Source organism: Aedes aegypti, chromosome 3, assembly GCF_002204515.2.
Source record: "Aedes aegypti strain LVP_AGWG chromosome 3, AaegL5.0 Primary Assembly, whole genome shotgun sequence".
In the NCBI taxonomy this organism is placed as follows: Eukaryota; Metazoa; Arthropoda; class Insecta; order Diptera; family Culicidae; genus Aedes; species Aedes aegypti.
This window is the reverse complement of record NC_035109.1, coordinates 236,557,291-236,579,071: the sequence shown is the minus strand read 5'-3', so window position 1 is coordinate 236,579,071 and position 21,781 is coordinate 236,557,291. Positions and strand designations below refer to the sequence as shown.

General features: G+C 39.2%; 1 protein-coding gene across 1 annotated transcript; it reads right to left on the bottom strand.

Annotated features, from left to right (window-relative positions):
* Positions 1–211: 211 nt before the first annotated feature.
* LOC5571163 lies at positions 212–4,776 on the bottom strand. The gene is made up of 3 exons (XM_001653425.2): positions 4,360–4,776; positions 1,113–1,487; positions 212–889 (listed from the first exon to the last, which is right to left on the bottom strand). The coding sequence occupies exons 1-3, from the start codon at positions 4,744–4,746 to the stop codon at positions 452–454; spliced, it is 1,200 nt and encodes a 399-aa protein (XP_001653475.2). The 5' UTR covers positions 4,747–4,776; the 3' UTR covers positions 212–451.
* Between the last annotated feature and the right edge of the window lie 17,005 nt (positions 4,777–21,781).

Sequence of the window (21,781 nt, the reverse complement as noted above, 5' to 3'; positions counted from 1 at the left end):
AATTGATGTAACACTAAGTAAATAAATAAATAATCTAATGTAATTCAAATTATAATAAGATACGTTGTCGAAAACATCAAACCTCTAGGATGCATATTCGAACAATACAGAGTACTAGACGTTTTGGTCGTTGAAAACAGCGATCTGCCCATGTGTAATCCTTAGGTATGTATTATCAAAGAATAAATGGGTGTTCATTTTGCTTCGAATGTTAGAGTAATACTAGTTAATTTTGTATTCGGTTTGCTCAACTAACCGACCGTAATTGTTTATTACATTTTGTGAGTTGTGTAACTCGGTATATCAAAGTTACCTGCATTATCAAGGATACCCCGTTTCACGAGTTAATAACAAGAAATGGTATTTGTTTCTCATATTCTTTTGCTCGGGACCGCCATCGTTCTTGATCACCGTGTTGCTGCTAGTTGGTTAATGATTATCTCCGTTGCACTCATAACATTGTCCTCAGTAAAACTCTTCCCACGTGTCCCTCTGGGGATGCGGTTGGCACGTTTGCGATGAGTTCATTTGGATCACAACAGTAAGTATAACCGCGTGCAAAATTAGCAAATTCATCCTGTGCCCATCCCGTTTCCCCACAAACATCCACACAAATGAAATCCATCGGATGGATGGCCGTTTCGAATGGATTGTTGGACGTGACAAACGCTATGCCGGCATCGAGCTTCGGTGACTTGATAATCTTCCAGATCCAGCGGGGTGCCTCGATGCCCCCGTCTTCCAGCGTGATTGGAATTTGTCTACCATCTTCATGCGGTAGCGTCAATATCCCGTCGGTTCCCTGGATAATGACGAGGTCCTCGTGCAGTGCTATGGCCGTGTCACGTGTTACACGCTCCACGCGAACCCAGTTTCCGTTGTTGACAACCTTTGCGACAAAGTAGAAATTTAGTTATAGATGCAAAATGCAAACTGTGCTATGTTATGGTTTGGTCTTTGAAAATTCAATGATATTGTATGATTTGTCTTAACAGTTCGACAATGTTTTCAATATTCTGCAGTGGATTTACTAAAGAAGACCCGAAATCATATAATATTGTTACTTGACCGGAAAGAAGCATAGAATGTCTGTTCAGTAGTAATGATCTTACCTGCCACTTCGGTACAGCATTAGTGAAAAAATATGTCGTGAACTGCCAACTTCGGTAGATTCCATCCGCATCCGGAGACATGTGTCCACGTGCCATGAACGAATTCGTAAAAACAAATCTGGAAGCTTGCTCTGCTGATCCCAACAACGTAGTTAATCTTTCTAGCTGTGAAGCTTGAGTATAGGACGTCGAAGGTCGTACGTGTGACGGCATCCCTGCAACTTTCCATGCGGGACGAGAAGACTCGACCATAGATCCAGCAACGGCCGCTCCTGGAAGAATATGCCTGGTCCACAGGACAGAAGCACGTTGCATATCCATGCACGAATGAATGTATGGTATGAAACCGTAAACCTGTGAGTTGAATCCCAAATAGGGTAGAAGCACTAGATTTCGCCCCCCTAAACCATGTAATCGCAGGAATAATAAATTTCTGACTCTATTAATCAATATCAAATAATGTTATTGGGTTTATTCAACTATTCATCTATTATTTTAGGATGATCAAACTGCAAAGTAATCCAAAACAAAGTTTTACTATTGAAAAAAGTATAATTTTTGGATTGATGGTGTGCTTCAATTTTCGTCCCCCTAAATTCAATCTTCGCCCCACCCATGCTCTAATCTTCGCCCCCATTAATTGAAGTACAGGTACTTATTATCTTCTCACTTTTCATCTTCACTGGTACTTATCCTGCCTATTTCCACTATGTCTTTTTCTTTTTGGCATTACGTCCACACTAGGACAGAGCCTGATTCTCAGCTTAATTTTCAAAGAGTACTTAGTTCATAACTAAATGGTTTCTTTACATAAGTTACCATTTCTACAGTCGTACCGTGTGGCAGGCACGATGACACCTCATGGACAAGGAACTCAAATAAAAATTCCATTACAAAAATATCCTGAACCGATAGGTAATCGAACTCAGACACCTTCAGCATGGATTTGCTTTGTAGCCGCCTACTAACGAAGGCTATGGAAGGTCCTGATTTCCACTATGTATTGTTTTTATTTATTGCAAAGTAATTATTTATGCTCTTGTAGCATTTATGTGATATATGCAGGGTTCTGAATTTTCGTATCAATGATGCGAAATCTACGATTTTTCTCACATAAGGAGAATGCTTTTTTCGCTTCCTCACGTGAACATCTTTTATCGCTCACACTAATTTTCCCTGGAGCTACGATGGTGGATAACCGAAAACCACTCCACTCCGGGGATAATTTATTTTTCACTCCATCATATTTTCGCTCACCAACTGCTCCCGAGAATTATCACTATGTGGATAAATAAAAACTAGTGCCGGCGACGGGATTCGAACCTAGTACATTGCTAAAACAACCGCGATGCGTGCACGCTAACCATGCTACCACCCCAACTTGACGAAAGGAGTGGTTAATTTGGTGCATAAAAGCAACTGCTGCTTGTGGCGATGGATACAGGAAAAGTTCTCCATGGATCGGAGAAAGAGAAAACAAACTTCTCACAGCTGCGGAAATGTGCAATTATCTATTTTCGCTTTGTTTTGTGGACGGATAAAATCGCAAGGCAGCTAATCGCAGAAAATTGCTGTGAGGGATAAATCCATTATCGTGAGAGTGAGTGAGAATTCGGAAGCCTGGATATATGTTATTATTCCCAGGAAGTCGAGAAATTTCCCAACATGAAATAATCCAATGTCAGAATATCGGAATCAACCCCGATATGTCATACATTAAAGTTCTCCAATATTTTTTAAATAATTATATCAAGTACCGTTATTTCGGGAGAAATTTATCATATTCAGCGTTTTCAATAATGTTAGCAGTGCCAAAAACTGAATGCGGAAAAAAAAGTACTGCGGTAAACCCATTAACTCATGTAGTGGTAAAAATAATATTTAATATTAAAAATCGGTTGATCATATTTCGTTTCTATTCCATTCTTGCTGAATATGGTGGGTTATTTGATTGACAATAATAAGTTCAATTTGTTCTTCGTCACAGACTATCAGTATAATGATGAGCAACAAATATCATACACTGAAATGAATTTTATTGTAGAAACTACTGAATGCATGGTAAAACTAAGAACTACACCAACAATTTTCAAGACTACATAAATCTGTTAACTTTTTTGAAGTGTAGTCAACATCAATACACAAGAAAATTCATTTATTTAACCAGAATTGCAATATTTATGACTAGAAATAAACTTGATTTGAACCACACTGTGCTGTACGGTAGGTGTCACGGATTTAAATGCTTTGTAGTTAATGCTACTATGGAAATGGTCACATTTACTGCACAGGATTTTTACCAGATTATGGTAAACTAAACAGATTTTAGTAGTCGGTTGAAAAACGTTGATGAAGTTCTTAATCCCACCTAATTCTAGTGGTAACGTCCGCGTCTACAAAGTAAAGCCATGCTGAAGGTGTCTGAGTTCAATTCCTGGTCGGTCGAAGATCTATTATTAACGGGAATAATATTGACTTCGTTAGGCATAAAGTGTTTTTGTGCTTACCACAGAATAAAAGAATACGAAAATGGCAGCTTATGCAAAGAAACCTCTCAGCTAATAACTGTGCAAGTGCTCATAGGAATACTGCTGAGAATATATAGCTAAGAACAGGCTCTGTCCCAGTGAAACGTAATACCAAGAAGAAGGAACTATTCGGTACATTTAGAAAATCCTTTAAACTTCCTGTGACCTCCTGTAAACAGTTAATAAATCAATGAGTTTGTTTTGTTTTTCGAACAATTTCGAGGAGGGGCGAAAATTAATGCACGCACCACTGAAAGAACGTTACAGGTAGTTTCGCCAGGGGCGAAGATTAGAATCGTACGAAAACGTGCTTTAGTTTTCGCCACCCTGAAAAAATAGTTTAAAACTGGTTATAATTGCTGAAATAGTTGAAAAAATCTATTCGTGTCTCTTGCTGATGCATGTCTTATCAGAACTATTCATTTTTTAAAGATGAAATAGTTATCTTAATATGTTTTCCTTGCCTTTTAAAATAGACGCTTTTCTCAATGAACGCAAAAAATAGCGTATCATTTTTTCCACATTTTTATATGTGATTATTTGGCGGTTTAGAAGATTACTTTAATTAGTAACATTTGGAAACTAAGTATATTTTATTCCAATCTTTTATATAAGTTAAAAAGTAAAACATTTTTATTTTATTACAATCTAGAACAAGCTAATGTTCTACCAGGGGGGCGAAAACTAGGGAGGGGGCGAAGATTAATACATCTACCCTACAGCAATGTACCACGTCCTCCACACGATTGACCCGTATTGATGGTATCTCCTGTGATTTGGTTACGACATTGTAGCTCCAGCGAGGTTGCAAGGTTTCCTTCGACACTGAAAGTGGATCTGTCCACACAGGTCTTTTGGTTGGTGGCCATGCCTGTTGGCATCAATGCGTTGTTGCTTCCTGAACACAGGAGAGCTGTCACCTCGTTTGTAGAATTCCAAATAAGAGCTGGACCGTTCGGCGCCCAAAGCTCGGCCTGTCCATTTACAATTTGGAGGTACACGGGATCCCGAGCAGCAATATCTGACCGGAGAATGACCATGCAGTGTTCTGCATTGCTATAATAGAACACGCTCAAAATTGCAAAAAGCAGAATTTGTATTTTCATGGTAAACGTAATATGAAAACTAAATCTCTCGTTCAATTTTCATAAGCTTTTAACTAATGCGAACGGAATGATTATTCTTATCGTTAATAAGTCCAGTGATAAGCGATAAGATTATTTCTTTAGGTTTTGCCAAACAATTTGGTATGGATCAATGTAATTTTTAATACGTCATGAAATCAACACGACAAACTGAAGGGTCAGCATTTCCTGAGCAGTGACATCTGTCGCTAGATCCGCCTCGTGACGTGAGATATTCTACTGAGCATGCACAGCGAAATATCACGTCCAATAAAATCTACATGAAGACCGCCATCTAAGGGGTGCATTATTAGCTGATACTACTAATCCTGATAGGGCATCTGAGATACAATGGAGCACCAAGGAGGTGTGGCTTTTTTTTCCAACGATTGAGAATGATATGCTGTCAGTTCACCTAAAGTAGCAACCCCACTTACGGAAGCAGTTCTCCGACTAACTTCTGAATGACACTTTGAGCGCAGGCAGCGTAAGGAATGACTACGTCGGAATGTTGGACAATAGCAATCAACCAGCTCCCACATTGAGGGATGCCGTTCAAAAGCTCAAGATTACCAAAGCAGTTGGAAAGGATGATATCGGAGCGGAACTTATCATGACGGGCCGGAGAAGGTGGACGCTTGTCTGCATTAGCTGTTATTCAGAATATAGGGGACAGAACAGCTAAATATTAGAGATACATATACGAGGAAGGATTTATATGCTCTATTCACAAAAAAGGCAACAAGCCAGAATCTATTCCGGATCGTCTTTCACCGTCCGTCGTTTCGCACTATTAAATGGGTTCGTGGGAATTTATCTAGTTGTCTTCGTGGTCGGCCGCTTCACAACAAACCAGATCTTTATAATGCATTTAATCCTTGAAAAAAAAAAAAAAATATATGCCGGAGGTATCAGGTCCCTACACATTTGTTTTTTTTTCTCTGAATTAACTACTTTCTTTCAAAAACGTGGGTTTCGAAACTAACACTAACCTAAATTAGAAGTAAAGACGTTTCTACGAAATACGCGCTTTCTTCCAAGGGTGACATGGCTAATGTTGAAACGATGCAATTATCAAATGAGCAATCAGTTCGATGCTTTAGACAAAATTTCCAAACGTGAAATCGAAGCAGTCTCTAGCCTGGGCTCTAGTGAGGAAACAAAAAGTGCCACCAATCGTAGGCAGTTGTTCCGAATTTGGAGGGATTGGGCAGGAGATGTTGAACTCCATAATGGGAATCAAGGTATCCTTCCAATAAGCAAAGATAGGAGACTGAGTATTTCCGGCAACCCATAAAGATTGCGAGTTCTTCTTAAACATCTTTAAGAGAAGAAGCAATGTTCAAGGTCGTCTTAAATGTGCCACCTGAAAAGATCAAAAAGGTTGCCGCAGGTAACTGATCTTCAACAGAAGAAAGTCCCAACATAAAATCAAAAGAAAATGTACCTACTTCTAGTAATTGATTTTTTGACTGAGAAAAAATTGGGATGGGTAATGTCTGTTATATTACCGCGGGGTTGACGTAGGACTACTATGGACACAGCTTCGATCAATTCTGGGTCAGACTCTAACATCAGTGTGGTAGCTTTTTGCAGATAGTAGGATGTTTGATGATAGATGATAGGTGCTGTGATTGTGAGTATTCAATTACGTTAAGGGAGATCTGTCATTTGGGTTGGAAGCTTTTTCAGAGTTTTGGATTTCAAAGTAAAAAACTTTAAAAATCACAACCCACAAGGCACAACCGCATAATGTTAACTACGCCATGTGATTTGCTGCATTTGAATTTAAGTCAATTGTCATAATTGCAATCTTCCTTTAGTTATAATTGAGCAATTCTCGCTGAAACCAGGCCGCCATCGGCACCCATCGTTAGAATTCCAATTTTATACCACTGATGGCTAGTATTCGAAAAATTGGTGGCTTTCGGTTTTCTCAAATTGGTGGACCCCTCGTACGCCAGATAGCTAAACAATTTGCGAAATAGCCCATTTTTGATAAATCATAGGTAGTTCTTCACGTGTTCCCTTGGAACACGTAGCAAACTTAGTGGCATCGTATAGAGAAAGGATAAAGCTTTCATTTAAAGTTTAAAACAATTTTGACAGCCATTTTGAATTTTGAACTAGCTGGTGGTGACCAATCGATTAGGTTTTCAGTTCAAATGGATGTTTCGTTCTTCAGATCCGTGCTCTTGAAAATTTGAACTTTGGCTTCGATTCATCTTGACCTTAGGGATCGTCCACAAATGACGTAGCTTTTTGGGGGGGGGTGGGTCTTCACGTATTTGTGACGAAGTGTGACGAGGGGGAGGGAGGGGTCCTAGCTAGTGGACGTAGCATTTTAAATCAAGTCCGTTAAAAGAAAGGCGCTAAAAAATTTGCATAGAATTATTTTTTATCAAACTTCTTTAATTTTCTACTTATAAACTTGGGTTATAAAATTATGATGAAGCTTCAAAACATTCATATGACAAGATTGAAAAAATATCTATGACACTTTAGATTTTCTTGATAAATGCAATCAAACAGATGTTTTGAAGCTTTGAATATTATATTATATTCGTGTCTTAATTAATAAATTTATAAATAAACAAAAAAGTTTAATTAATTGATTTAAAATCTAAATGCTCTAACTACTTGGAGTACATTTTTTTGCCATTTGTTAACATGACATAAAGTCAGGCGTTTTAGTTTTATCCATATTTTCTGTTGGGGCTTTATTTCTTCATCAAAATAAAATATGCTCTTCTTGGCAAATATTAGCTTAGCTTAGCTTAGCTTAGACTGACTACACATATCAATGGTTGCTATTCCGTGATTGACCGAAGTCAGTGAAAATGCACAAAGAATCAATTAGAAGTTCGGCTGGGATTGGCCATAATCTTCTTCAGTGTGCATAATTCAGTTACTCTATTTACACAGGGTCAATAACGGCGCCGGCCACGTCCTTGCAGTCAGGTGGGATTGGGGGAAGGAATGTTAGTGTGTAACCTTTGCTATTTGGAGACCGTGTTTGCCTCTGCATCTCCACAAAGGTTACTGGGAGGGATGTTTGTTAATGGGGAGGATCGTTGGGTCACAGGATTCACTTTGATAAGCGATTAGACCATGATAAATAATTATTTGAGAGATATAAACTTGCTTATATGTAAATATAATATTTTCATTTGATATGAACAATATCTATGTAGAGAAAAATTATGCCGACACTTGAGGTGACGAACCTTTCCAAGTTTGTGGAATAAAGTGAACCTTTCGCAAGTCTACACTTGTAGTGTCGAACCATTCAAAGTTTTTTTTTAATTACAAAAATAAAGGTAAAAAGAAAAAGGAGTTTTGAGAAAAAATAAAAAAAATAGACATAAATAATTTATGAATCAGAGTTTATGTCGACACTCATAGTGACGAACCTTTCAAAGTTTGTTGAAAAATCATATTAACGTCTCACCGTTGTAACAATTAAAGGTGCAGTCATACATATTTTATAGATTAGAAATAGTAGCATGAAACGAGCTCACCAATTAATCCGTCATTCTTGAGCAGCAACAATCCAAAAGATCAAAAAGAACTAATCAAACGCGGCACTTTTTCACTTTACTCGACCGACGCGCGACATGTTTGATCCTGCCCTCATCGTCGGCCCCCGCAGGAGCAAGCGTCAAGGTCGAAGGATCAAACACAACTCTAAATAAAATATGCTCTTCTTGGCAAATATTACATTTAAAACAAAATATTTATTCCGTGAATTATGCCTTCAATGTTGCAGGAGATCTCCACCCAATCAACTCACCATTTGTTTTGATATATCAATGCTCTTGATGGAATAGCCTGAATATTAATGAGGATAATAGATTCGAGTGTTATCAAAATTGCCCTATCATTCAATTTTCTTAACAACTCGGTAATTTGAAGAATTTTTATTATTTAACTTTTTCATTATACGTTGTGTAAGATTATTTCAGTATGGAAACAATAATGAAATTCAACTGAAATATTAATAGAGATCATTGTATTTGTATAAGAATCGCTAAAATTTTCTAAACATTCCAAATATTTCAAGTGTAAACTTTAATGAAATTGGATAATATTAACGATGATTCATTTCGAATTAATATATATTCTCTATCATCTTCATTGAAATCTATTTCCTAACAACGAATAATTAAAAAAACAATCCTCTAATATAACGAAATGTTTGTTAAATATAATATAAAATATATTGGACCCCAACTCGCCAGTAACGAGCTTCATCAATCCAATCAATTTTTTTCACATTTTTTATAGTAAACTTGTTTTTCATGGTAAGAACAGCAAAAGAAATATAATTTAGCCTATATGAACTAGGAAACCAAAATCAATGAAAATGTTTATTTAAAACGTTTCCAAATTACTTTTGAGGGCTACTGTATATCAAACTGTTAGATTATTCTTACATTTCAGTCAGTAATTAATATCGAACTTTGTATTGAACTTCTCAATTCCAATTTTTTGTTTCAACCCAGTCACTAAGGAAAACAAATTTAAAAAATAAAGGGGGAGGGGGGGTGCTTGATATACTACGTATTTTCCAGGGGGGAGTACCAGCATTTGTGACGAAATGCTACGAGGGGGAGGGGGGGTGTAAAAAATCAGTGAAAAAATGCTACGTCATTTATGGACGGCCCCTTAAATATTTATCAACAAAAGTTACATGGACGTGATCAAAACCAAAATGACACGAACAATTCAGAAAATTGCATACAACTGCTTCAAGCGTAGATAGGTTACCCCATACACAGCGTAGATGCGCAAGACCGAGAATTACTGTTCGTCTTTTTCTTACCGTGTTAGAGAACCCCGAAGTAGTCAGCTTTTGAATACTTGGCTTTGTAATGGAATGACAAGAAAAGGCTATTCAATCGCGAAGAAGATGTCAATAACTGAAATCACACAAACATAATTATCGGAGACAATTGGGTTTCTGTTTCCGGGAGCCATGCAGTGAGATCCTATCTGAGGAAGAACAGAAATATTCTCGTCCACTTTGTTCCAGATCGTGGTAGAAGAAGGATCACGAAGTATAAATTCTTCCGTGGTGGGATTTCGTGACTTTATTTAAAACGTGAAGTGTTCTTTAACCAGTATTAATTGTTCCCATATCCCCGTTTAGGCCAAAAGCAGTTAGTTAGGTTGTGCGGTGAAACAGTTGTGCGCATTGAACTCGAATCACCAAGTTCAAAGGTAAACGACATTCGTTGTGTGCTCTATATGTGCTAATTGTGTCCGTCTAGCCAAGCGCAAGCTTCTGCTTCTTCTCTAAAAATAGAGCCTACGTACGTCGCACATAGCAACAAGTGAGAACGTCCCGTTGCACCACATCACGTCGCGCGTCCTCCGCGTTCTGGTCCCAAAGTTCGCCGGCGTCCTGAGGCCGGAAAGGAGTTGCGAACGTCACCAACGCACTTCAGGCACCTTACTATTCGCCTACCGTCATCCCGTTGGGGCTAGATCCAAGGAAACGCCCTCGTGAGTGAGCGTGATTTCGTAGGAGCAACAGAAGCCATCAGAACGTTCTCCTGAGGTAGCCTACGTCATCGGCAACGCCATTATGCCGTAAGTTCCGAGAGTGAGCTTCGACAAACCGTGAGTAATACGCAACGTTGTATGCAATAACACACAATTAGCACGGGCACACAAAAAAGCGCTAGAGGAAAGTAAAGATTAGAACCGCATACGTTTGCTAAGAAGGGGATAGTTGAAGAAGAAGGTAGGCCGGCCGAAAAGACCGTAAACGAAAATGTAGGTTAGTCAAATGTTTAATAAACGTCTGTTTATGAGTCCATGTTTCTCTAAAAATCATGTGTTAGTTAGTGATAGTTGAGAAAGTTGAAGTACATTTCACGTTTCGTTTTGTCTCGAGTTTTACCGTTTCTTGTTGAAGAATCCGCCTTCCAAAGCGGTATGGAGTCGAAGTGGTTGGGAGATCTCTACCCGTGATGAGAATAAGGATCAGGTCGAGTTCAGGGATTCGATTGTCTGTCGGAATTTGTTGGTTAGGTTTGTGTGGTCTTAATTTTTGAAATGTTAGTAGACGGGGTTGGTGGTCTGATGGCTACCGCTTCTGTTTCATAAACAGAAGATCATGGGTTCAATCCCAGGCCCGTCCCTTTCCTCGTACTTTGTAGTTGTATATCTCTCACGTGCTTCTATCTTTCATTCTAAATCTATCACACTCAAACTATTCGTTCATAGCAAACGCTAGAACCAGAGACGGACAAGAAACCGTTTCCCTAACGCTTCCATTCTTCCACGCGCATGCCTCTCCTTACGCCTGATTCATAGGCAGTCTGCTAACCACAAAAGCAAGCCTTTCTGCCATGCCTTTCTCCCAATCCACACACTATTTTCAGCAGGTTCCAGGTGCCCCGGGGGATGTGGCCAATTCGGAACATGTCCGAAAACACAACAATATGGGTAAAAACATCAAGATTTTTGAAGGTGATGCTAATAGAAGTATTTACAGCGCAACTTATTTATATGACCACTGTATAGTAGGTTCCATGGGCCCTGGGGGATGAGGTCATGTTTCGAGTTGGCCACATCTCTAGGAGCCCCTGGAATATACTATAGAGTGATTATTATATCTTGTGGTTCTGAAAATGCTCGCCATTTTCCAAGTCACATGGATCTTACTGTTTATGGTAGAATGTGATTCTAAACAGATGAACGGACATGTTCCGAATTGGCCACATCCCCCGGGGCACCTGGAACCTACTATAAAGTGGTTATGGCAGCCGGTGATGCTGGAAATGCTTCGGAAAGCATAACCTTTGAAAATAATGAAGTTTGATGCCCATATTGATATGGTTCCGGATATGTTCCTAATTGACCACTTCCCCCAGGGCACCTGGAACGTTCTATAGAGTGGTCTGTGCATCTAATGGTTCTGAATACGCTGCAGGAAACATCATTTTTAAGGTTGGTGTCCGCTTGGATATAGCTCCGGATAATATTTACATAATTGGAAATACAAACATGACTGACCATGCTTTCCGGAACCAGTTTTACGGAAATGGTCATATTTCTGAAGATTTCCAACCAATCTTAATGCGTCCGGTGGCATTCAACTTCCTATTAGTTCTAGTTTCTAGGAAAATTGCAAACATCTATCTAACTTTACACCACACAAAAATACAAGCGACAGAAAAAATGACATTTGGACATGACCTCAGAAAATCCGGAACATCTCCGGTGTCCAGTGGCCAATATGCATGGCCAAGGAAGTTCCTAAAACTGGACCAAATTTGCCGTCGACTGCTTCCAGATGCATCCAATTTCATCAATTTTTCATAAAGTTATAAGCATTTGAATTTGGGCAAAATTTTGCCTATCTCAATCATTTTGCCTATCCCCTGTATCTGGTGATGGTCAAACTGCGCCCAAAACTCTCCGTCGTTAACAACGTACGGTACCGACGGCCGCCCCGGTATGACCTAGAGCGGCTCAAGCAACCGGATGTCGCAGCGGCATACGCGCAGCAACTCGAGGCTGCATTACCGGAAGAGGGTGAGCTGGACGAAGCCCCTCTTGAGGACTGCTGGAGAACAGTAAAAGCAGCCATCAACGATGCAGCTGAGAGCAACGTCGGGTACGTGGGACGGAGTCGACGGAACGATTGGTTCGACGAGGAGTGCCAGGAGGTTTTGAAGGAGAAGAATTCAGCGCGGGCGGTCATGCTGCAGCAAGGGACCCGGCAGAACGTGGAACGCTATGAACGGAAACGGCAACAGCAGACCCGCCTCTTTCTGGAGAAAAAACGCCGCCTGGAGGAGACGGAGTGCGACGAGATGGAACAGCTGAGCCGGTCTCAGGAAACGCGTAGGTTCTATCAGAAGCTCAACGTATCCCGCAACGGCTTCGTGCCGCGAGCCGAGATGTGCAGGGATAAGGATGGGAGCATTTTGACGGACGAGCGTGAGGTGATCGAAAGGTGGAAGCAGCACTTCGACGAGCACCTGAATGGTGCTGAGAACACAGGCAATGAAGGACGGGACAACGGAGGAAATGCCTTCGTCAGTACTGCGGAAGATGGAAACCAACCAGCCCCCACTTTGAGGGAGCCTAAGGATGCCATTCACCAGCTCAAGAACAATAAAGCTGCTGGTAAGGATGGTATCGGAGCTGAACTCATAAAGATGGGTCCGGAAAGGCTGGCCATTTGTCTGCACCGGCTGATAGGCACAATCTGGGAAACAGAACAGCTACCGGAGGAGTGGAAGGAAGGGGTAATCTGCCCCATATACAAGAAAGGCAACAAGTTAAATTGTGAGAACTTTCGAGCGATCGCCATTCTAAATGCGTAGTAAGTAAGTATTATCCCAGATCATCTTCCATCGTCTGTCACCCGTAGTAAACGAGTTCGTGGGAAGTTATCAAGCCGGCTTCGTTGACGACCGATCGACAACGGACCAGATCTTTACTGTACGGCAAATCCTCCAAAAATGTCGTGAATACCAGGTCCCAACGCATCACCTTTTCATCGATTTCAAGGCGGCATACGACAGTATCGACCGCGTAGAGCTATGGAAAATCATGGACGAGAACAGCTTTCTCGGGAAGCTCACGAGACTGATAAGAGCGACGTTGCAAGGTGTGCAAAATTGTGTGAAGGTTTCAGGCGAACACTCCAGTTCGTTTAGATCCCACCGGGGACTACGACAAGGTGATGGACGTGCCTGTTGTTCAATATTGCGCTAGAAGGTGTTATGCGGAGAGCTGGGCTTAACAGCCGGGTTACGATTTTTACGAGATCCAGTCAATTTGTTTGCTTCGCGGATGATATGGACATCGTCGGCCGAACATTTGAAAAGGTGGCAGACCTGTACACCCGCCTGAAACGCGAGGCAGCAAAAGTTGGACTGGTGGTGAATGCGGTCAAGACAAAGTACATGCTAGCTGGTGGGGCCGAGCGCGACAGGGCTCGCCTAGGTAGCAGTGTTACGATAGACGGAAATACGTTCGAGGTGGTCGACGAGTTCGTCTACCTTGGATCCTTGCTGACGGCTGACAATAACGTTAGCCGTGAAATACGGAGGCGCATCATCAGTGGAAGTCGGGCCTACTATGGCCTCCAGAAGAAGCTGCGGTCAAAAAAGATTCACGCCCGCACCAAATGTACCATGTACAAAACGCTCATAAGGCCGGTAGTCCTCTACGGGCATGAAACGTGGACGATGCTCGAGGAGGACCTGCAAGCACTTGGAGTCTTCGAACGCCGGGTGCTTAGGACGATCTTCGGCGGTGTGCAGGAGAACGGTGTGTGGCGGCGTAGGATGAACCACGAGCTCGCCCAACTCTACGGCGAACTCAGTATCCAGAAGGTGGCCAAAGCTGGAAGGATACGATGGGCAGGGCATGTTGCAAGAATGCCGGACAGCAACCCTGCAAAGATGGCGTTCGCTTCGGATCCGGTTGGTACAAGAAGGCGTGGAGCGCAGCGAGCTAGGTGGGCGGATCAAGTGCGTATCGATTTGGCGAGCGTGGGGCAGAACCGAGGATGGAGAGATGCGGCCACGAACCGAGTATTGTGGCGTGAAATTGTTGATTCAGTGTTATCTGTGTAGATGTTAACTAAATAAATGAAATGGTCCTCCTTGGAAGTGACGCTCAAGCCACTCGTTTAAAATCCAGTCCGGAACTCAGTAGAAAACTCCGAACCGCCTTTAGGCCGCTACAATACATAGAAAGTCTGTATCCACTTATTAACAGAAAAAGGAAACTTTGTCGTAAGAACAAGTGCTTGATTTTCAAACAAATTTTCAGGCCAGCCATGCTGTACCAATATGGACTAGCTGTTGTGATACTAGGAAGAAAGCTCTGCAGAGGATTCAAAATAAATTTTTGAAAATGATTCTGAAGCTCCCTGGTATAGTACTAATATGTGACACAGAAAATCCAACGTTGAAACATTGGAACAAATGTCAAATAAAATAATTAATAATTTTGAACAAAAATCGATGCAAGCTTCTATTGCTACGGATAATGCGTTATATATTTAGGTTTAGTTAGGTTAAGTAAATTGAAAGCGTTTTTTCTCTGTGATATGTTGTTATCAAAATGTTGATAAATGCTAAATTTAGTTTCACCAAATTAGGATGATAGTGATTTCTAACACAAAACACATAGATATTAGAAATGAATATAATGTTTGGAATGATACTAATAAAGAATTAAAAAATATATAGCAAAAAATGCTCTCAGGTAATAATTTTGGAAGTACTCTTTGATGCCCATGCTGTGAAACAGGCTCTGTGCCAGTGGGGATGTAATGCCAAGAAAAAGAAAGAATGTCTACCACAGTGATTATCTCTCCAGCCCTATAAATTTTCCTCACCCGGATGTCCGTCAAAGTTTGTACGATCCGTCAGTTTTATCGTTTCTTCCATTTTCTCGGCGTCAAAGTTTGCAAAATTGCTCAAAGTAAATTTAATCTACTTTTTATCGTCAGCTTCCGTGTTGATTCATGTTGCCTCTTGTTGTTTGACTGGTTGGTCGTACACTCACTCGTTGGATAAGTAGCTATGAACGGCATGATGCTGTGATGGCAAGAGAGCAGAACATCCTTGGGGAGGCGCTCGAGAAAACACCAGAACTCGCCGGGAATCGGAGGGCATTTCCTGTGCTGCAGGCAGCAAACAAGAAAGCAAAGTTGAGACTTTTCGCACTTGAAAGTGCCAACCACTGCACTGGCTCGGTTATCAAAGAGGCGTTAGCTGCATGTTTTTATTCTATCGTTTCGTCTTTGAACCTATAGGTATTCGTTGTGGAGAAGGGGAAAGCGGAATATTTTAAGCTTTGTAGTATTCAAAAGAATGACTATAGGAGACGCGACAAGGCGAATGCCACATGATGAATGGAACGTCACTTAGAAAGAAATCACTCCGTTTCATCATATTTTTAAAAATTTGGTTGCCTGTCGGATTCAAATGACGATTAAAAAAAAGACGAAAGATTTATTCGACATTTGAAGAGAGACCAGAGTAAATGACGATTGAAGTTGATGTTTTATACGCCTATGAATGATGACAGCAACTCCACCACATGGTACATCCCGGCGATCATTACGATAAACAAAAAAGTTGGGATCTCTTTTCAGTTTGGATCCCAATTCAAAATAAGTTTCACTTATAACTCCCATATGTATGTTATAAGCTGATAGAAAATCACACATTTCGTCCTCTTTACCATTCAAAGAACGAGCATTTTAATTCAAAAGTAAATTAAAAGTGCCAAGAATAGTATCCGGTTCATTTTCTTTTGGGATTTTCCGTTGAATTAAATTGAAATTAACTGTGGCAACATTAGCATACGTATTTTCATTTGACTTGAATTACCTGTAGGGTGAAATTGATATCTGCATTGTTAAGCAAGCGTTCGTTAACGAAAAAATGAGAAATTATTAAAGATTCTGTTGAGCCATATTACATTCAATATTTAAGACTTATATTGAATACATTATTTTGCTTTGCCAAATTTATTTTGCATTCTTGACGATTAGAATTACCTCAAATTTTGATAGATTTTAGATCAAATTCCATCCAAACATTAATAAAAGCAGCATTTTTTACTGGAGACCTGTAACTCTAAAATTGTGACGTGCCTGAATATTTTTGAGGATGACATCACATTCTGCAACTCCAAATTTACTAGGCAATAATTGACGTGTTTCAACGCCAAAACGTTAAATTTGTTACGCTTTATAGTGTTAAGGTAAATTCGTTTATGGCTTTTACGCATGAATCTGCTCATTTCAATCTTAAATGGTTGAATAGTACGGAAATGCTAAGGTTCATTGCTGGCATATTTTTTTCATGTTTGCCAAAAAAAAAAACATTGCTTTGCATTGTTATGCCCAGCCCTGCTTGAAAGTCGTCAGCTTCAACAGCGTATTCTATTATCCTACGATGCACACTCCTATGCTGTATGTGCTAGTATGTCTTGGGGGCAGACGAGCAAAAGAATGTCATTAGCCCAAAAAAAAAATCAACTTAAGTTTGTCAAAACAGGAAAGTGACATGAAAATTAATGGACAAATTATGTAATTGAATTTGAAAAGCGTAAGCTGCCGGCAACAACGTGCAGGAACATTCGAATGAGCGGAAGTAGTTGAATAGAACATAAGAAAACTGGAAGTCGAGCAGTGCTTCCGCTTGAAGTTTTGCCACAAGACTTTGCATCGAGTCAGTTTGGCTTGCTAAACAATTTGGTGAAACTTTGCAAGTGTTTGATTCCTGGAGAGTTGTTTGTTGTTTGTCTTGAGATTTGTTTAAAGAGTTGGCATAAGTGTCAGCAAAAAGTATACAAAGTTTACACGCCTTTGCTTGATTTCCGGGGATGCTTTCCGAATAAAAGGTCGTGCTCTGAGTTGGTATACAATAGTCAAATTATTTCAAATTAGGTAATTGCAACAACAATAATTTTCTTCATATCGCCAACAGGTTTTATATGAATAAAGGGAACCAAACAAGTCATTCTTATAATAGTTTTCAAAAAAAAAGAGCTTTAGTAAGATGATTTCACTTCCTGAATGTTCTGTTCTGAGAATTATTACTGTTACCATTTTTAATGAATTTTCAAGTTTCCATTGCCAAAACCTATGAACGTTTTCATAGGTTTTGGCAATGGAAATTTCAATGCTCTGCCATAAGCTGAATCAGCTCGATAGCCAGGGTTATCAACATTTAAAAATGCCATTTCAGGAAGAATGTAAGAAGCATTTTTTGGATGAATCCCTGGAAGAATTCTGGATGAGTTTCTGGAGAAATCCCAGTCGTATTTCATGGAAAAATACTAGAAGATAATGTTAGTGGATCCTAGGCAAAAATTCTAGGAATAATCCATTTACGAATGATTGGAAGAAATTGTGATGGCATCTCTGTAGGAATTCTCGAATGAATTCCTGGAGGAAGAATCACTTGAAAATTCCCTGAAATTATCGTTCACGGTGATAGTCATAAGCCTATCAATGAAGCCGATTTTCCGGAGGAAAGAGACGTGCGATAATATCGTACCCGTCCAGTACTGCGAGAGTATGCTCTCACGAGATCGGCAGCAGCGAATTTATATTATCACCAGCAACGAGAAGTTGGCTTCCTTCTTCTCTACTCTTGTTTCGTCGTTTTGAGTGTCCTTCGCTTCCACATGTAGCTTTTCTATACCAAATTTCTTTCCCCATTCGTTCAGTTGATGTGGTCGAATGGTTATGGTGTATGCGCGTTTTGAAAACGTTTCAACTCATGGACATGGGTTCGAACCCCGTTGGTGCAAACATTTTTGTTATTTACCTTGTGATAATTATCGCGATAAGTTCAGAGCCGATAAAGTTGGATCAGTGCATATGATTGATTGGATCGAATCGATCTTGGCTTCTCGTCAGTACAATGATCAACAATTCTCGAAAACTTATTCATACAGACTCAAGTCAAAAAAATATACAAACTTACTTTATCAATCGTACGTGTTTCACAGACGAAATTCTACAAGTTGACTCAAGTCAAAAAAGTATACAAACTTACTTTATCAATCCTACGTGTTTTGCAGACAAAATTCTACAAGTTGCGCCCTGAACCAACTCGATTTTTCACTTTTAAAACGTTTAATTCCCGGATTTACAAAACGACGAAAGTAAGATTTTCAACTTCCGCAACCTAACCACTACTTTCGCCGCCCCACTGTATGGAGAGACAAAGTGACTTGACCACGAATCAAAACAAAACACTACTTGAGTCGATTTTACACTGGTAGAAAAACGTCGCAAGTAACTGAATAAAACAGCTTATACGTTTGTCATAAAATTCTTGTGTGAAATAAAAGGAACTCCTTAGTTTTGTACACGTACACGTCGAAAAAATGTTAAAAAGGTGATTCATTTTAAAACAGTTTAAGAAGACAGGTTGTGATTCTTCTGAATTAATTATCTCAAAACCGTATGGAAGTTACTTATGTCGATTTGGAAAAGTAATCGAGAATTATAGCAGTTCACGAAGTCTGTTCCTCGCATATAAAGGCGGTATCTAATTGTAGGGTTGCTTGAAAAATGCCTATTTTCGTCTCATTTCCGCGATAATTTCATTCACTGCCTGATGTATTTTCGATATATCCTTGGAGAAACTCCTACAGAACGCGTTGGAGGAATTCCTAGAGAAATGTCTTGAATGATTCTTGGATAAATCTCTAGAGACATTTCTGGATGATGCATTTTTAGGAGAATACCCTTGGAAATCTTGTGAATAGTCCCCGAAATTATCTTCGGGAAATGAAGGAACTCTTTGAGAAACGTTTGGGACAATCCCGAAAAGAATCAATGAAGGAATCACTGGAGGAATTCAATTCGAGAAAAAATTGAGAAACTTGGGGAGGAATTTCTGGCGCAATCCCTCGAGAAATAAATTAATAAATTCCTGGAGGTTTTCCAGTACGCAGCAAAAACTGGGATGTTAATGTTAAAAAAAATGGTAAAACGTCGATGTATAAAATCCATACGTAAAAATGCTTCAGGTTGGTTTTCATCCATCGGCTCCCTATTCTTAGTACATTTGATTCACTTCGGCAGCCGGGATTTTTGCTAGTGAGCCCATATTTAGCAACAATGTGCGTCGTATTGAAGTGCATCTTATAGCTAAGTTTCTTATAATTCGGATGAAAAAAAAAAAAAAAAACATACCAAAGTGAATCATGGAGGTGCCCAATTAGCTCTGCACTAGACCTATTCATTTGTCTGGAAATTTCCCAGTCAACCAATACTTTGATTTTTTATGTCAAAATGAACTTCTGGTCAAAATTTCAGTCACTTTGGAGATAATTTAGGTGTGCTTCAAATCAATTATGTGTTTCTGAGCTAATTTCGAGCTTTAAAAATTCATAACTATCGAACGGAACACCAAAAATGATCTTCTTCAAATACTTCTACATAGTAGTTGATTCAATTCTACGAACTTTTGTCGAACACACTTTTATGAATGGGACAAGTTTTATCATAGTTTGGTTGAGATTTGTGCTTTAAGGTTCTTGAAAATCACTATTTTTAGGGAGTGTTCTCTCTGAAAAACACACCTGTATGAAAATTTCGGATTTTTAAATTCCAGAACCTGATAACTATACATATCTAAAATTTAATCCCGATTTAAATTACAATTTATCTTACGGAAATAAATTATAAAAAATAGAAAATTAAGAAGCACATTTATAAATCCGCTGTGGGTGAGCCAAGAGCATCACCGTGAGCTTTGGCGGGTGTAAAAAATGAACACGTTAGCACTGCTTATTCTCAGTCGATGATGATGATTGTTTTCAAATCGTTCTGAATCGTCAATGAAATGCGATCCAAACAATCATCACTCGAAAAGAAAAAGCAATGGACCAATGCACGAGTTCACTAATTTGACGTTTGAGCGGTGCCAAATTCACTGGTTTCCATGGTCACACAAATAACACGGCTGCGCAAAAAGGTCAGACAATGAACTCGTGCATCGGTCCACGCTTACTTGTTCAATTCATTAAGGGGACACGGGAGACCGTGTTATTTTCCCTATCTTTCGTCTCACTCTAACAGTAATCATCAAAACTTTGTGGAAGCAAATCTCGAGTTTTAGTGAACCGATGAAGCTGAAAATTTATCGGGTTGTGCACTACATATATAGAATCATAGTGATACATTTTCGCATCGATATATGGAGTGGTTCTTGGGATTTGCTTCTTGAAATGGATAGGGTGATTATGATGACGTCCCGTGCGGCCTTAATTGATTGGTACATGTGTCATGCGTGAATTAACTATCATCAGGTTGCGAAGCGGTGTTCGATCTTTGGGCATTTTTTGTAATTTATTGCCTAAAGCAACATGTAAGCTGTTAATGGTTAATGAATTCATAGATTTATTTTGTTCGATTCCTGTTGACCAGGTTCTGAAAAACTAATGTCAATGTGTGTTTTTTATACCATATATGTTCAGAAAACTGTGATTTTTGGGTACTGTGGAGAACAAATCATGATCAAACAATGTTTAAACCCAATGTAATCTTATTTGCGTGTTCGACAATAAGTTGCACAATCACTTCGATGATGCTGAACGCAATTTTTGATGTCTTTTTGTTTTATTATGCCGCAATTATTTTTGGCGTCTAATCTTCTATTGAATCATAAATTTTGCGTTCTTTTAAAAATAGGCTGTTCTTAATATTTAAACTGTTTTTCTTTTTATATTTTATTATTAAGTTAAGCTAAATGTTAACCATTTTTATATTTTGCTGTTTTATCAATTCTTGCAAGACGTGCTTTAAAACTTGCCAATGTTTTACTTTTTTTTGCAAACATATGATCTCTTTTCGAGATATGCTGGAAAAAATATTATTTTTGATGTACACTTCAAAAATTAAAATTTATATTGAATCGTTCAAAAGTTTTGCCACAATAATTACTTTCAAAAAATGTGTTGTTCATTTGAGTTATTTGTGAGAAGTCTTTTTTGTGTTAGAGTCTTAAACATTTTCAACGAAACATAATCTGCTCTTGTATATAGGCTATTTTTGCACTATGCTGCAATTATAGTTCTTGGGATAAGATTTTGCAAATAATTTTTCTCTTCTTTAACCAAGTAATTTTCCTCAAGTGTTACGTCCAAACTGGAACAGAGCTTGATCTGCTGCGAAATATTCTATTAGCGTTCCCATTATTAATAACTGCAAACTTTCTTTGCCAATTTACTATTTTCAAATATGTATATCGCAACAAGCTCAAAGATACTCTATTTTCTGGGATGTAGAGAAAATTATTATTCTGAAAACATCTTCCACCAGACCCGTCAGTAATGCTCTCTAATATCACTACAATTTTTGACATTCATAGCTTGCAATATCTCTGAACAATCAGCATGCTTATTAAGCTACGAAAAATTTTTGCTATGGGCTCGGTGATGTTGATCTCGGTGAAAACTTCGAAAATACCGATATCCATTCTTATTCAATCATTATGCCAAACGG

Coding starts and splice junctions, on each gene's coding strand:
- LOC5571163 (XM_001653425.2), bottom strand. CDS start 4,746: ATGAAAATACAAATTCTGCTTTTTGCAATTTTGAGCGTGTTCTATTAT. Junction 1,488..4,359: donor GAGGACGTGGTACATTGCTG/TAGGGTAGATGT, acceptor GTGCTTCTACCC/TATTTGGGATTCAACTCACA. Junction 890..1,112: donor ATGCTGTACCGAAGTGGCAG/GTAAGATCATTA, acceptor TTTGTCGCAAAG/GTTGTCAACAACGGAAACTG.